At 36.1% G+C, this 18,516-nt stretch overlaps 1 protein-coding gene across 6 annotated transcripts in view; it reads right to left on the minus strand.

The window, feature by feature from the left end:
• The window catches only part of PCDH11X (protocadherin 11 X-linked), a 752,740-nt gene that overhangs the window by 90,653 nt on the left and 643,571 nt on the right, over positions 1-18,516 (minus strand). Inside the window, exon 7 of one of the 6 annotated variants that reach the window (XM_060291950.1) lies at positions 11,470-11,707. The exons of the other annotated variants lie outside the window; for them this stretch is intronic. Coding sequence (XP_060147933.1) covers positions 11,664-11,707 — 44 coding nt within the window. The 3' untranslated portion in view covers positions 11,470-11,663. Of the gene's footprint in view, positions 1-11,469; positions 11,708-18,516 lie in introns of those variants that run through there. 6 annotated transcript variants of the gene reach the window in all.

Consider the following 18,516-nt stretch of genomic DNA (forward strand, 5'->3'; position numbering starts at 1 on the left):
TCCTTCCCTCCTTTAGACAACGAATCATCCCAAATTGAGGAGGTGGACTTTGAGAGCAAGATTTGTGATTTTCTTCCCCTTTTCTTCTTTTTGTGAGTGCGTATGTGTATGCTTCTGTGTCAGATCTTGTCTGTATAGCTTTGCGTCCACCATTTGTCCTAAGGTTCTATCCGTCCATTTTTTTGTTTGTTTGTTTGTTTAAAAATTTTCTTTCTTAATAATTATTTTTTAATTTGATAATTTTATTATATTTTACTTTAGTTTATTTTAATTTATCTTCTTTCTTTCTTTCTTTTTTCCTTCCTTCCCTCTTACCATCCTTCCTTCCTTCCTTCCTCACACCATCCTTCCCTCCCTACTTTCTTTCTTTCTTTCCTTCATTCCTTCTTTCCTTCTTTTGTTCTTTCTTTCTTTCTTTCTTCCCAATTCTACTAATTATTCCTCTCTATTTTTCTCCCTTTTATTCTGAGCCGTGTGGATAAAGGCTCTTAGTGCTGCAGCGAGGAGTCAGTGCTGTGCCTCTGAGGTGGGAGAGCCAACTTCAGGACACGGGTCAACAAGAGACCTCCCAGCTCCACATAATATCAAATGGTGAAAAAGTCCCAGAGATCTCCATCTCAACACCAGCACCCAGCTTCACTCAACGACCAGCAAGATACAGTGCTGGACACCCTATGCCAAACAACTAGCAAAACAGGAATACAACCCCACCCATTAGCAGAGAGTCTGCCTAATATCATAATAAGTTCACAGACACACCAAAACACACCACCAGATGTGGACCTACCCAGCAGAGAGACAAGATCCAGCCTCATCCACCAGTACACAAGCATTAGTCCATTCCACCAGGAAGCCTACACAACCCACTGAACCAACCCTAGCCACTTGGGACAGACACCAAAAACAACGGGAACTACGAACCTGCAGCCTGCAAAAAGGAGACCACAAACACAGTAAGATAAGAAAAATGAAAAGACAGAAAAACAGACAGCAGATGAAGGAGCAAGATAAAAACCCACCAGACCTAACAAATGAAGAGGAGATAGGCAGTCTACCTGAAAAAGAATTCAGAATAATGATAGTAAAGATGATACAAAATCTTGGAAATAGAATGGAGAAAATGCAAGAAACATTTAACAAGGACCTAGAAGAACTAAAGATGAAACAAACAATGATGAACAACACAATAAATGAAATGAAAAATACTCTAGATTGGATCAATAGCAGAACAAGTGAGGCAGAAGAACGGATAAGTGACCTGGAAGATAAAATAGTGGAAATGACTATTGCAGAGCAGAATAAAGAAAAAAGAATGAAAAGAACTTAGGAGAGTCTCAGAGAGATCTGGGACAACATTAAACACAGCAACATTCGAATTATAGGGGTTCCAGAAGAAGAAGAGAAAAAGAAAGGGACTGAGAAAATATTTGAAGAGATTATAGTTGAAAACTTCCCTAATATGGCAAAGGAAATGTTAATCAAGTCCAGTAAGCACAGAGAGTCCCATATAGGATAAATCCAAGGAGAAATACGCCAAGAGACATATTAGTCAAACAGTCAAAAATTAAATACACAGAAAGCATATTAAAATCAGCAAGGGAAAAACAACGGATAACACACAAGGGAATCCCCATAAGGTTAACAGCTGATCTTTCAGCAGAAACTCTGCAAGCCAGAAGGGACTGGCAGGACATATTTAAAGTGATAAAGGAGAAAAACCTGCAACCAAGATTACTGTACCCAACAAGGATCTCATTCACATTTGATGGAGAAATTAAAACCTTTACAGACAAGCAAAAGCAGAGAGAGTTCAGGACCACCAAACCAGCTTTACAACAAATGCTAAAGGAACTTCTCTAGGCAAGAAACACAAGAAGAGGAAAATACCTACATAAACAAACCCAAAACAATTAAGAAAACGGGAATAGGAATATACATATCGATAATTACCTTAAATGTAAATGGACTAAATGCTCCCACCAAAGGACACAGATTGGCAGAATGAATGTAAAAACAAGACCCATATATATGCTGTCTACAAGAGACCCACTTCAGACCTAGAGACACATACAAACTGAAAGGGGATGGAAAAAGTTATTCTATACAAATGGAAACCAAAAGAAATCTGGAGCAGCAATTCTTATATCAGGACCAAATAGACTTTAAAATAAAGACTATAAGAAGAGACAAAGAAGGACACTACATAATGATCAAGGGATTGATCCAAGAAGAAGATATAACAATTGTAAATATTTATGCACCCAACATAGGAGCACCTCAATACATAAGGCAAACACTAACAGCCATAAAAGGGGAAATCGACAGTACCACATTCATAGTAGGGGACTTAAACACCCCACTTTCACCCATGGACAGACCATCCAAAATGAAAATAAATAAGGAAACACAAGCTTTAAATGATACATTAAACAAGATGGACTTAATAGATATTTATAGGCCACTCCATCCACAAACAACAGAATATACATTTTTCTCAAGTGTTCATGGAGCATTCTCCAGGATAGATCATATCTTGGGTTACAAATCAAGCCTTGGTAAACTTAAGAAAATTTAAATTGTATCAAGTATCTTTTTCGACCACAACATTATGAGACTACATATCAATTACAGGAAGAGATCTGTAAAAAATACAAACATATGGAGGTTAAACAATACACTACTTAATAACGAAGTGATCACTGAAGAAATCAAAGTGGAAATAAAAAATTACCTAGAAAAAAATGACAATGGAGACACGACGACCCAAAATCAATGGGATGCAGCAAAAGGAGTTCTAAGAGGGAAGTTTATAGCAATACAAGCCCACCTTAAGAAACAGGAAACATCTAGAATAAACAACCTAACCTTGCACCTAAAGAAATTAGAGAAAGAAGAACAAAAAACCTCAAAGTTAGCAGAAGGAAAGAAATCATAAAAATCAGATCAGAAATAAATGAAAAAGAAATGAAGGAAAAAATAGAAAAGATCAATAACACTCAAAGTTGGCTCTTTGAGAAGATAAACAAAATTGATGAACCATTAGCCAGACTCATAAAGAAAAAAAGGGAGAAGGCTCAAATCAATAGAATTAGAAATGAAAAAGGAGAAGTAACAACTGACACTGCGGAAATACAAAAGATCATGAGAGATTACGACAAGCAACTCTATGCCAATAAAATGGACAACCTGGAAGAAATCGACAAATTCTTAGAAATGCACAGCTGCCAAGACTGAATCAGGAAAAAATAGAAAATATGAACAGACCAATCACAAGCACTGAAATTGAAACTCTGGTTAAAAATCTTCCAACAAACAAAAACCCAGGACCAGATGGCTTCACAGGCGAATTCTATCAAACATTTAGAAAAGAGTTAACACCTATCCTTCTCAAACTCTTCCAAAATATAGCAGAGGGAGTAACACTCCCAAATTCATTCTACGAGGCCACCATCACCCTGATACCAAAACCAGACAAGGATGTCACCAAGAAAGAAAACTACAGGCCAATATCACTGATGAACATAGATGCAAAAATCCTCAACAAAATACTACCAAACAGAATCCAACAGCACATTAAAAGGATCATACACCATGATCAAGTGGGGTTTATTCCAGGAGTGCAAGGATTCTTCAATATACGCAGATCAATCAATGTGATAAACCATATTAACAAATTGAAGGAGAAAACACATATGATCATCTCAATAGATGCAGTAAAAGCTTTTGGCAAAATTCAACACCCATTTATGATAAAAACACTGCAGAAAGTAGGCATAGAGGGAACTTTCCTCAACATAATAAAGGCCATATATGACAAACCCACAGCAAACATCATCCTCAATGGTGAAAAACTGAAAGCATTTCCACTAAGATAAGGAACAAGACAAGGTTGCCCACTCTCACCACTCTTATTCAACATAGTTTTGGAAGTTTTAGCCACAGCAATCAGAGAAGGAAAGGAAATAAAAGGAATCCAAATCGGAAAAGAAGAAGTAAAGCTGTCACTGTTTGCAGATGACAGGATGCTATACATAGAGAATCCTAAAGATGCTACCAGAAAACTACCAGAGCTAATCAATGAATTTGGTAAAGTAGCAGGATACAAAATTAATGCACAGAAATCTCTGGCGTTCCTATACACTAATGATGAAACATCTGAAAGTGAAATTAAGAAAACACTCCCATTTACCATTGCAAGCCAAAGAATAAAATATCTAGGAATAAACCTACCTAAAGAGACAAAAGACCTGTATGCAGAAAATTATAAGTCACTGATGAAAGAAATTAAAGATGATACAAATACATGGAGAGATATACCATGTTCTTGGATGGAAGAATCAACATTGTGAAAATGACTCTACTACCCAAAGCAATCTACAGATTCGATGCAATCCTTATCAAACTACATCTGGCATTTTTCACAGAACTAGAAGTAAAATATTCACAATTTGTATGGAAACATGAAAGACCCCGAATAGCCAAAGCAATCTTGAGAATGAAAAACGGAGCTGGAGGAATCAGACTCCCTGACTTCAGACTATACTACAAAGCTACAATAATCAAGACAGTATGGTACTGGCACAAAAACAGAAAGATAGATCAATGGAACAAGATAGAAAGCCCAGAGATAAACCCTTGCACATATGGTCACCTTATCTTTGATAAAGGAGGCAGGACTCTACAGTGGAGAAAGGACAGCCTCTTCAATAAGTGGTGCTGGGAAAGCTGGACAGCTACATGTAAAAGTATGAGATTAGATCACTCCCTAACACCATTCACAAAAATAAGCTCAAAATAGATTAAAGACCTAAATATAAGGCCAGAAACTATCAAACTCTTAGAGGAAAACATAGGCAGAACACTCTATGACATAAATCGCAGCAAGATCCTTTTTGACCCACCTCCTAGAGAAATGGAAATAAAAACAAAAATAAACAAATGGGACCTAATGAAACTTCACAGCTTTTGCACAGCAAAGGAAACCATAAACAAGACCAAAAGACAACCCTCAGAATGGGAGAAAATATTTGCAAATGAAGCAACTGACAAAGTATTAGTCTCCAAAATATACAAGCAGCTCATGCAGCTCAATAACAAAAAAACAAACAACCCAATCCAAAAATGGTCAGAAGACCTAAATAGACATTTCTCCAAAGAAGATATACAGACTGCCAACAAACACATGAAAGAATGCTCAACATTATTAATCATTAGAGGTATGCAAATCATCTCACACCAGTCAGAATGACCATCATCAAAAAATCTAGAAACAATAAATGCTGGAGAGGGTGTGGAGAAAAGGGAACACTCTTGCACTGCTGGTGGGAATGTGAATTGGTACAGCCACTATGGCGAACAGTATGGAGTTTCCTTAAAAAACTACAAATAGAACTACCATATGACCCAGCAATACCAGTCCTGGGCGTATACCCTGGGAAAACCATAATTCAAAAAGAGTCATGTATGAAAATGTTCATTGCAGCTCTATTTACAATAGCCCAGAGATGGAAACAACCTAAGTGCCCATCATCGGATGAATGTATAAAGAAGATGTGGCACATATATATAATGGAATATTACTCAGCCATAAAAAGAAACGAAATTGAGCTATTTGTAATGAGGTGGATAGACCTAGAGTGTGTCATACAGAGTGAAGTACGTCAGAAAGAGAAAGACAAATACCATATGCTAACACATATATATGTAATTTATGAAAAAAAATATCATGAAGAACCCAGGGGTAAGACAGGAATAAAGACACAGACCTACTAGAGAACAGACTTGAGGATATGGGGATGGGGAAGGGTAAGCTGTGACAAAGCGCGAGAGTAGCATGGAGATATATACACTACCAAACATAAAATAGATAGCTAGTGGGAAGCAGCCGCATAGCACAGGGAGGTCAGCTCGGTGCTTTGTGACCACCTAGAGGGGTGGGATAGGGAGGGTGCGAGAGAGGGAGATGCAAGAGGGAAGAGATATGGGAACATATGTATATGTATAACTGATTCACTTTGTTATAAAGCGGAAACTAACAGACAATTGTAAAGCAGTTATACCCCAATAAAGATGTTTAAAAAAATAAATAAATTAAAAAAAAAGAATTAGCACTCAGCCTCTCCATCCAACCCAGTTTTAATAAAGCTACCCAAATCCTCTTGGCTGATTCTTTGGCAGGATTGTATCACTCAAATACTCAATTTTTTGCTTGCTAATTCAATAGGCAGCCTGAAAATGCTTTCAGCTCTACATTTAATGGGATAAAGATTTTTATGTATTTTCAATTTTTGTTCTGTTGACAGAAAAAAATGAGTTTTGAGAACTCCAACAAGACTTTCTTCTCTCATAATAAATGTTACTTCTAACCTAGGGGCAGGACAGGAAGGAGGGAGAAGCAAGAGTGAGGGGATATGGGATATATGTATACATATAGCTGATTCACTTTGTTATACAGCAGAAAGTAACACAACACTGTAAAGCAATTATACTCCAGTAAAGATATTAATAAATAAATAAATAAATGTTTCTTCTAACTTTAACATTACTTACCATTTCATCAATCTTTCCACTATTATGCAAGTTTACATTTTAGAGGAATATAATATTAACTTTATTATCACAAGTAATTGAAACTTTATGGATTATTAATAATAATAAATTAACTCATTCCTTCAGGGCTTAAAATAACTTCATATTTTATTACCTTTGGAGAGAAAATTTATATTTAAATATACTAAATGTGTCATTGTGTTACTTTATTAACCCTTTTCTTATTATTAAATGCATAATTGTTCTTCACTGTAAATGTGTTTCTTATGAGATGTGAAAAAATATGAGCATGTTTGACATAAGTGAAGTCTTCCTGATCTTTTCCTATGTCATTATCATTAATCACTAATTTTTCTGGGGTAAGTGCACTGCTATATGTTTATGTCATTATCTTTTTCAATATTCTTAACAGTTTTAGTCATATGACCAATGAAAGAGTGCTCCAAATACAATCTTTATGATGTTTACTATTATAATAATAATTTAAACACTCCCCAAAATAGGTTATCTCCAAAGATCCAGTATTCCCCAAAATAGGTTATCTCCAAAGATCCAGTATTTCTCATCTTAAGAAAAACTGATTATCACCATGCAGAGCATGGGAAAGAAATAAAACAAAACAAACAAAACAGATACAAATATCAAGGTACCTTTTGGTACCTGGGTACAGTAGAAAATTGTCTAACAAATAATTAATACTTTTAAAGCAATCATCCCTAAACCCTTATATCTTAATGGTGCTTTGTGGCTTCACATTGCTTTTTAGAAGTATAAAAACCAGTTTATCATTCATCACTTGAATGTTAATTCAAGTGTTTTCTTAATTTTGCACATAGCTATGATCTCTGAAGTCTACTTTAGTCTTCTTTCTACTGAACATTGCCCCTTCCTGAAGTTAAGTAGTAATGCTCAGGAGGGAAACATTACATATTACACTGCTATGTCACTGCTTTCTCAGTAGTTCACATTCTCTGGCAGAAATGATATAAAATCAGAAATAACCTCACACTGGAATAGAGACTTCGATTTCTAGGCAATACATCAAATGCAAAATATTGCTTAAGTGTTTAAATCAACTATCTATAAAGAAACCATTTCTCTTATGGAGTGGATTATGAAAGAATAAAATAAAAGATAAGCTTGTTCTTTCTGAGGTTAGGAATTTAAACTTAACTGGTGCTTATATGCACACAGGGCAAAGAATGTTACAAGGAGGAGTTTGAATTTCCAATCAATTACAAGTTTCCTTGTAATCATATCTATTGACTTTTTACAAGAATAGTGAGCTAGACAAAGCAATGCAGACCAATTTCATGAAAATGTCTAAGTGTCAATTTCCCTAACAGACCTTACATAAAAATGGAATGATTTTTAAATGGATCATGACATATACCTGACTGTAACTGAAAAGAGACATTATCAAGGACTGCATACTCAGTAAACAAGAGATTATTTTCCCAATAAGCAAAGAGAAGCTATTGCTTGTTAGGCTCATTCAGGCACTCTAAGTGACATTCTGAGACTTCGTTTCACTCTGAAAAAATAAAATAAACAACAATAAAGTTATGGAGAAAACTTCATTTTCTTCTAAACACTAAATGAAATTAACATTATGTGGAATGAAAATCTCTTAAGCTAAAAGCTCTATTTCTCCACCTAAGGCAAATTTCAAAATAAATATTAAGATTTTCAAAGGATAGTGTTTAAAGTTCTTGTCACTGAGGGAAAACAGAATGAAATTAATAAACATATGTGTATAAATATGTATCGAATCACAGTCTGATAAAATAGAATGGAAGTATCTAAATATTTTGTGATAAATTCTTGTGGAAAATATGCTGCTATAAAATGTGTGTAGCATTTAACTTGTAAACAATTCCGAATCGTCTTCTAAATCATCTATCTGTAGGTGAGGTTCTCATGCAATCACTAACACATTCATTTCTAAAACCACTAAATGTAAATTTTAATGTTAGGGATAACTTCTGATGACAAAAAAGGAAGTACTTCTAACTGTACCAGGTTCCCTACCATATGTCTTCACACCTTCCCTTACCTCTATCCACCCACCTATAGATACCAATTGCAGTTCCTGGAAGATACTTCTTTCAGATAATCTCATTATATGGCCAAAGAACTGTGGTGCTACTTTAAGCTCGAAACATATTCCAAGTTAACACCCTCTTGTGATATGGCTTCATGTAGTGTACAGTCATCTAATCCACCCTTCCAACTCTGACTCAGAATTTCCATAGATACTTTGCACATGATTTAGAGAAAACCATAAAATAGAAATAGTAAAAATAGCACAGTCTGTTGTTTCTTAAGCTATAGACAATCATAAAATGCCAGTATGAAACATATTTGTAACATTGCATATACATAACTATTTATTCAAAGGTACCTCTTATCCTGTGTGATATGAAATGGAACCCAGCAGGTCTTCATTTAAAAATGATTAAAATTATGTGAAATAATTTTAAAACCATTCACCCATTTTGTTTTGTTTTAGAAAATGGCATTGCAAATTATTACATTATTTACATTCTCTGTATCATTTATTGTGCCTTTTGGAGAGGGTATAATAGAATGCGAAGGGGATTCATAATAACGTTGACTGGGTTTAAACTGTGAGACTGCTACTTAAAGTCTGGATGCACAGAGAAATTAAGCGACTTGTTCAAATGACAAAAAGTAAGATTTGTAGTATTTTTATTATTAATATAGGATTGATACAGTGGAAATTAATAGATAATATTATATAGTTCTCTGTTAACTGCTCTGTATCTACTACCTCACCCTTTAAAAATATTATATTCATGGATTTAGAACATGGAATTATGCAAATCATATAGCAAAGTACCAGAACACAGAAGGAGTTAAAAAATGTTAGGTATTGTAGTACTGTATAGAAAGTTGGAATATGTTACCAAGTTCTAGTTAGAAAGTAAAGAACAGAGTGAAAGGAAATGAATATAATTCCTGATTTTGAGGATGTCTAGGTGATGGGTTGCATTCCATTTCTCTTAATGTCACTGCAGATTACCAGATGGATATCTCACTGAAAATTAGTGTCCTATCCTTTATAACTACACACGGTACCAGGTAAGATAATTGTTCAGTCCTGATTATTTTTAGACCAAGGCCCCCTCTTATTCATGTCTATATTTTCACATCTTTTTCCAACTCATTTGCCATTCAAGTCCAATATTGTAATCCTCAAAATAGTACAACAGACCAATAACAAAATTGTGATAGAATTCAGGAAATTTTAGAGAGATTTAATCTATTAATACATTTTAAAGTATAATGTTACATCAATACAATTTAATGGGAGAACGAATAGTCTTTTTAACAAATTCTGCCCTGTAATCACATGGAAAAGGATGCAAAAGGACCCCTAACTCAAACCATGCACAAAATTAACTCTAAGTACATTATAGACTTAAATATTGTATAGGATCTAAACCTATATATCTCTTAAAAGGAAACATTGCAGCAAATGCAATCTTGGATTTGGCAATAGTTGCTTAGATATGCCATCAAAAGTACAAACAACAGAGACAAAATTGGATTTCATCAAAATAAAAAAACTTTGTCTTTGAGAAAAACTGTCAAAAGGATGAAAAATTAAGCTAAATACTGGGAGAAAATATTTGCAAATCACATATTTGATAAAGGAATGTATTCAGAACATATAGGTAACTTACAGCTCAACAAAAAAAAGACAAACAGCCCAATTAAAAATGGGCAAAGTGTTTGAGTAGACATTTTGCCAAGAAAATATACAAGTGGTCAATAAGCACGTTAAAGATGTTCAGTATTATTAGTCTTAGGAAAATACAAATCAAAATCAGGAAATATCACTTTATACCTATTATAATGGCTATAATAAAAAAGATAATAACAAGTCTTGGGGAAGATGTGGAGCAACTGAGAACTTCATGCAGTGCTGATGGGAATATAAAATAATGCTTTGGAAAACAGTTTGGCCATTCCTCAAAAAGTTAAAAATAAAGTTATCATATAACCCAGTAATTCCAACCCTAGGTATATACCAAAGAAAATTAAAAATATATGTCTACACAAAAATGTATATACAGCAGGGAAACCTTCAAGATGGCAGAGGAGTAAGACGTGGAGATCACCTTCCTCCCTACAAGTACATCAGAAATACATGTACCTATGGAACAACTCCTACAGAACACCTACTGAATGCTGGTAGAAGACCTCAGACCTTCCAAAAGGCAAGAAACTCCCCACGTACATGGATAAGGCAAAATAAAAAAGAAAAGACAAAAGAATAGGGACAGGACCTGCACCTTGGGGAGGGAGCTGTGAAGGAGGAAAAGTTTCCACACACTAGAAAGCCCCTTCACTGGAGGAGACAGGGCTGGTGAGGGTGGGGGAAACTTCAGTGCCAAGAAGGAGAGCACAGCAACAGGGGTGCAGAGGGCAAAGCAGGGAGATTCCTGCACAGAGGATCGGTGCTGACCAGTACTCACCAGCCTGAGAGGCTTGTCTGCTCACCTGCCAGGAGGGGTGGGGTCTGGGAGCTGAGGCTCAGGTTTCAGAGGTCAGATCCCAGGGAGAGGACTGGGGTTGGCTGTGTGAACACAGCCTGAAGGGGGCTAGTGTGCCACAGCTAGCCAGGAGGGAGTCCAGGAAAAAGTCCGGAACTGCCTAAAGGCAAGAGACCATTGTTTCAGGGTGTGTGAGGAGAGGGGATTCAGAGTACCACCTAAATGAGCTCCAGAGAGGGGCACAAGCTGTGGCTATCAGAATGGACCCCAGAGATGGGCATGAAATGCTAAGGCTGCTGCTGCAGCCACAAAAAGCCTGTGTACAAGCACAGGTCACTATCCACACACACACACACACACTGGGGACATGTGCAGCCCACCAAGCCAGGTCCTGTGATCCAGGGAAAACTTCCCTGGGAGAACACACAGCACGCCTCAGGTGGTTACAACATAACACAGGCCTCTGCCTCCACAGGCTCACCCTGCATTCCATACCCTGCTCTCCCCAGGCCTGAGTGAGCCAGAGCCCCCTAATCAGCTGCTCCTTTAACCCAGTCGTGTCTGAGCGAAGAACAGATGTCCTCTGGTGACCTACATGTAGAGGTGGGGCCAAATCCAAAGCTGAATCCCAGGAGCTGTGTGAACAAAGAAGAGAAAGGGAAATCTCTCACAGCAGCCTCAGGAGCAGTGGATTCAATCTCACCAATCAACTGGATGTACCCTGCATCTCTGGAATACCTGAATAGCCAACAAATTATCTGAAAATTGAGGCAGTGGACTATGGGAGCAACTGTAGATTTGAGGTTTGCTTTTTACATCTAATTCGTTTCTGGTTTTATGTTTATCTTATTTAGAGTATATTATCATTGGTGGATATGTTTATTGATTTGGTTGCTCTCTTTTATATATAGATATATAGATTTTTTTTTTTCCTTTTTCTCTTTCTGTGAGTGTGTATGTGTAGGCTTCTTTGTGTGATTTTGTCTGTAGAGCTTTGCTTTTGCCACTTGTCCTAGGGTTCTGTCTGTCTTTTTTTTTTTTTTAAGTATAGTTTTTAGTGCTTGTTATCATTGGTGGATTTGTTTTGGTTGGGTTGCTCTCTTCTTTTTTCTTTCTTTCTTTTCTTCCTATTTTTCTTTTTTATTTTAATAACTTTATGTTTTTTTCTTTCTTCCTTTCTTTATTTCTCTTTTTTCTTCTGAGCCGTGTGGCTGACAGGGTCTTGATGCTCTGGTTGGGTTTCAGGCCTATGCCTCTGAGGTGGAAGAGCCAAGTTCAGGACATTCATCCTCCAGAGACCTCACATCCCTATGTAATATCAAATGGCAAAAGTCCTCTCAGAGATCCCCATCTCAATGGTAAGACACAGCTCCATTCAAAGACAACCAAGCTACAGTGCTGGACACCATATGTCAAACAGCTAACAAGACAGGAACACAACCACACCCATTAGAAGAGAGACTGCCTAAAATCATAAAAAGGTCACAGACATCCCAAAACACACCACTGGACATGGTCCTGACCACCAGAAAGACAATATCCAGCCTCAGCAACCAGAACACAAACACCAGTACCCTCCACCAGAACGCCTACACAACCCACTGAACCAACCTTAGCTACTGGGGGCAGATGCCATAAACCATGGGAACTACAAACCTGCAGCTGGTGAAAATAAGACCCCAAACCCAGTAAGTTAAGCAAAATGAGAACATAGAGAAACACACAGCAGATGAAGGAGCAAGGTAAAAGCCCACCAGACCAAACAAATTAAGAGGAAATAGGCAGTCTACCTGAAAAAGCATTCAGAGTAATGATAGCAAAGATGATACAAAATCATGGATATAGAATGGAGAAAATACAAAAACCCTTAACAAGGACCTAGAAGAAATAAAGAGCAAACAAACAATGATGAACAACACAGTAAATGAAATTAAAAATTATCTAGAAAGAATAGCAGAATAACTGAGGCAGAAAAAACGGATAACTGACCTGGAAGATAAACTAGTGGAAATAACTACCACAGAGCAGACTAAAGAAAAAAGAATGAAAAGAATTGAGGACAGTCTCAGAGACCTCTGGGACAATAGTAAATGCAACAATACTAGAATTATAGGGGTTCTGGAAGATGAAAAGGAAAAGAAAGGAACTGAGAAAATATATGAAGAGATTATAGTTGAAAAATATGGTAATATGGAAAAGGAAATAGTCAGTCAAGTACAGGAAGTGCAGAGAGTCCCATACAGGATAAATCCAGGGAGAAACACACTGAGACACATATTAAACAAACTATCAAAAATTAAAGGCAAAGAAAAAATATTAAAAGCAGCAAGGGAAAAACAACAAATAATATACAAGGGAATCCTCATAAGGATAACAGCTAATCTTTCAGCAGAAACTAGGCAAGCCAGAAGGGAGTGGCAGAATATATTTAAAGTGATGAAAGTTAAAAATCTACAACTAAGGTTACTCAAACCAACAAGGATCTCATTCAGATTCGACAGAGAAATTAAAACCTTTACAGACAAGTAACAGGTAAGGGAATTCAGGACCACCAAGCCAGCTTTACAACAAATGCTAAAGGAACTTCTCTAGGCAGGAAACACAAGAGAAGGAAAAGACCTACAATAACAAACCCAAAACAATTAAGAAAATGGTAATAGGAGCATACATAATGATAAATACCTTAAATGTAAATGGATTAATGCTCCAACTGAAAGACATAGACAGGCTGGATGGATACAAAAACAAGACCCATATATATGCTGTCTACCAGAGAGCCACTTCAGACCTAAGGACACATACAGACTGAAAGTGAGGGGATGAAAAATGATATTCCAATCAAAAGGAAATCAGAAGAAAGCTGGAGTAGCAATTCTCATATCAGTCAAAAAAGACTTTAAAATAAAACTATTACAAGAGGCAAAGAAGGACACTACATAATGATCAAGGGATAAATCCAAGAAGAAGGTATAACAATTGTAAATATTTATGCATCCAACATAGTAGTACCTCAATACATAAGGCAAATGCTAACAGCCATAAAAGAGGAAATCAACAGTAACAGAATAGTAGGGGACTTTAACATCCCACATTCACCAATGGATATTTCATCCAAAATGAAAATAAATAAGGAAACACAAGCTTTAAATGATACATTAAACAACATGGTCTTCATTGATATTTATAGGACATTCCATCCAAAAACAACAGAATACACTTTCTTCTCAAGTGCTCATGGAACATTCTCCAGGATAGATCATATATTTGGTCACAAATCAAGCTTTGGTAAATTTAAGAAAATTGAAATTGTATCAAGTATCTTTTCTGACTACAGTGCTATGAGACTCGATATCAATCACAGGAAAAAAACTGTAAAGAATAAAAACACACGGACTCAAACAATACACTCTGAAATAACCAAGAGACCACTGAAGAAATCAAAGAGGAAATCAAAAAATACCGAAAAACAAATGACAATGAAAACACAATGACCCAAAACGTTTGGGATGCAGCAAAAGCAGTTCTAGGAGGGAAGTAAATAGCAATACAGTCTTACTTCAAGAAACAAGAAACATTTCGATAAGCAACCTAACCTTACACCTAAAGCAATTAGAGAAAAAAGAACCAAAAAAAACCCAAACTTAGAAGAAGGAAAGAAATCATAAAGATCAGATCAGAAATTAATGAAAAACAAATGAAGGAAACGATAGCAAAGATCAATATAACTAAAAGCTTGTTCTTTGAGATGATACACAAAATTGATAAACCATTAGCCATACTTATCAAGAAAAAATGGGAGAAGACTCAAGTCAATAGAATTAGAAATGAAAAAGGAGAAGTAACAACTGACAATGCAGAAATACAAAGGATCATGAGAGATTACTACAAGCAACTACATGCCAGTAAAATGGACAACCTGGAAGAAATCGACAAATTCTTAGAAATGCACAGCTGCCAAGACTGAATCAGGAAAAAATAGAAAATATGAACAGACCAATCACAAGCACTGAAATTGAGACTGCGATTAAAAATCTTCCGACAAAAAAAAACCCAGGACAAGATGGCTTCACAAGCGAGTTCTATCAAACATTTAGAGAAGAACTAACACCTATCCTTCTCAAATTCTTCCAAAATATAGCAGAGGGAGGAACACTCCCAAACTCATTCTACAAGACCAGCATCACCCTGATACCCACACCACATATGTCACAAAGAAAGGAAACTACAGGCCAATATCACCGATGAACCTAGATGCAAAAATCCTCAACAAAATACCAGTAATCAGAATCCAACGGCACATTAAAAGGATTATACAACATGATCAAGTGGGGTTTATCCCAGGAATCCAAGGATTCTTCAATATATGCAAATCTATCAATGTGATACACCATATTAACAAATTGAAGGAGAAAATCCATATGATCATCTCAATAGATGCAGAGAAACTTTTGACAAAATTCATCACATATTTATGATAAAAACCTCCAGAAAGTAGGCATGGAGGGAACTTACCTCAACATAATGAAGGCTATATATGACAAACTCACAGCCCACATCACTCTCAGTGGTGAAAAACTGAAACTGTTTCCTCTAAGATTAGGAAAAAGACAGATTGTCCACTCTCACCACTATTATTCAACATAGTTTTGGAAGTTTTAGCCACAGCAATCAAAGAAGAAAAAGAAATAAATGGAATCCAGATCAGAAGAGAAGAAGTAAATCTCTCACTGTTTGCAGATGACATGATACTATACATAGAGAATCCTAGATATGCTACCAGAAAACTACTAGAGCTAATCAATGAATTTGGTAAAGTTGCAGGATACAAAATTAATGCACAGAAATCTTTTGCATTCCTATACACGAATGATGAAAAATCTGAAAGAGAAATTAAGGAAACACTCCCATTTACCACTGCTACAAAAAGAAACAATTACCTAGGAATAAACCTACCTAAGGCGACAAAAGACCTGCATGCAGAAAACTATAAGACACTGATGAAAGAAATTAAAGATGATACCAACAGATGGAGAGATACACCATGTTCTTGGATTAGAAAAATCAACATTTTGAAAATGACTATACCATCCAAAGCAATCTACAGATTCAATGCAATCCCCATCAAACTACCAATGGCATTTTTCACAGAACTAGAACCAAAAATTTCACAATTTGTATGGAAGAACAAAAGACCCCAAATAGCCAAAGCAATCTTGAAAAAGAAAAATGGAGCTGGAGGAATTAGGCTCCCTGAGTTCAGACTATACTACAAAGCTATAGTAATCAAAACAGTATGGTACTGGCAGAAAAACAGAAATATAGATCAATGCAACAGGAGAGAAAACCCAGAGATAAACCCATACACATATGGTCACCTTATGTTTGATAAAGGAGGGAAAAATATACAATGGAGAAAAGACCACCTGTTCAATAAGGGCTGCTGGGAAAACAGGACAGCTTCATGTAAAAGAATGAAATTAGAACACTCCCTAATGCCATACACTAAAATAAGCTCAAAATGGATTAAAGACCTAAATGTAAAGTCAGACACTATAATACTCTTAGAAGAAAACATAGGCACAACACTCTATGGCATAAAGCACAGCATGATCCTTTTTGGCCCACCTCCTAGAGAAATGGAAATAAAAACAAAAATAAACAAATGGGACCTAATGAAACTTAAAACTTTTGCACAGCAAAGGAAACCATAAAGAAGACAAAAAGAGAACCCTCAGAATGGGAGAATATATTTGGAAATGAAGCAACTGAAAAAGGATTAATCTCCAAAATTTACAAGCAGCTCATGCAGCTGAATATGAAAAAAAACAAACAATCTAATCCACAAATGGGCAGAAGACCTAAATAGACATTTCTACAAAGAAGATATACAGACTGCCAACAAACACATGAAAGGATGGTCAGCATCACTAATCTTTAGAGAAATGTAAATCAAAACTACAATGAGGTATCATCTCACACTGGTCAGAATGGCCATCATCAAAAAATCTACCAAACAATAAATGCTGGAGTGGGTGTGGAGAAAAGGAAACCCTCTTGCCCTGTTGGTGGGAAGGTAAATTGATACAGCCACTATGGAGAACAGTATGGAAGTTCCCTAAAAAACTAAAAATAGAACTATAATATGACCCAGCAATCCCACTACTGGGCATATACCCTGAGAAATCTACATTTCAAAAAGAGTCATGTTCCACAATGTTCATTGCAGTTCTATTTACAATAGCCAGGACATGGGAGCAACCTAAGTGTCCATCGACAGATGAATGGTTAAAGAAGATGTGGCACATATATATAATAGAATATTACTGAACCATAAAAAGAAACAAAATTGAGTTATTTGTAGTGAGGTGGATGGACCTAGAATCTCTCATACAGAGTGAAGTAAGTCAGAAAGAGAAACACAAATACCATATGCTAACACATGTATATGGAATCTCAAAAAAAAATTGTTCTGAAGAACCTAGGGGCAGGACAGGAAAAAAGACACAGATGTAGAGAATGGACTTGAGGACACGGAGAGTGGGAAGGGTACGCTGGGATGACGTGAGAGAGTGATATGGACATATATACACTGTCAAATGTAAAATGGATAGCTAGTGGGCAGCAGCCACATAGTACAGGGAAATCAGCTTGGTACGTTGTGACCACCTAGAGGGGTGGGATAGGGAGGATAGGAGGGAGATGCAAGAGGGAGGAGATATGGGAATATATGTATTTGTTTAGCCGGTTCTTTTTCTTATAAAGCAGAAACTAACACACCATTTTAAAGCAATTATACTCCAATAAAGATGTTAAAATAATTTATACACAATTGGTGATAGCAGCATTATTCATAATAGCCAAAAAGTAGGGAAGAAAACAAATATCCATCAAGTGATAACTGGGTAAATAATTTGTGGTTATCAATACTATGAGATATTATTCAATAAAACACTATGGAACTGTACATTTTAAAATGCTTAAGATGGTGTATTTTATGTCATGTTTTTATACTATAATATTAAAAAGCCAGGAATTGAGGTACTGATATACATACTACAGAGGGATAAACCTTGAAACTACTATTCTAAGTGAAAGAAGACAGTTAGACCCCAAATAAATAATTTCATTTATATTAAATATTCAGATTAGGCAAATCAATAGGGACAGAAGGTAGATTAATGGTTGTTTATAACAAGGGGCATGGAGTAGAACAATTGGGGGTGACTGCTAATGGGTATATGTTTTTTTTCTGGGGTGACAAAAATGTTCTAAAGTTAGATTGTGATGATGGTTGCACAACTCTGTGAAGATATAAAACCCATTAAATTGTATATTTTATGTGGGTACATTTTATGGTATGTAAATTATATCCCAATGGAGCTGCTAAAATTTATCTATCATCTATCTATTTATTTTTCTTTCAGACTTTGATACTCACTTCTGA

This window comes from Globicephala melas, chromosome X, assembly GCF_963455315.2.
Source record: "Globicephala melas chromosome X, mGloMel1.2, whole genome shotgun sequence".
NCBI classification, from domain to species: domain Eukaryota; kingdom Metazoa; phylum Chordata; class Mammalia; order Artiodactyla; family Delphinidae; genus Globicephala; species Globicephala melas.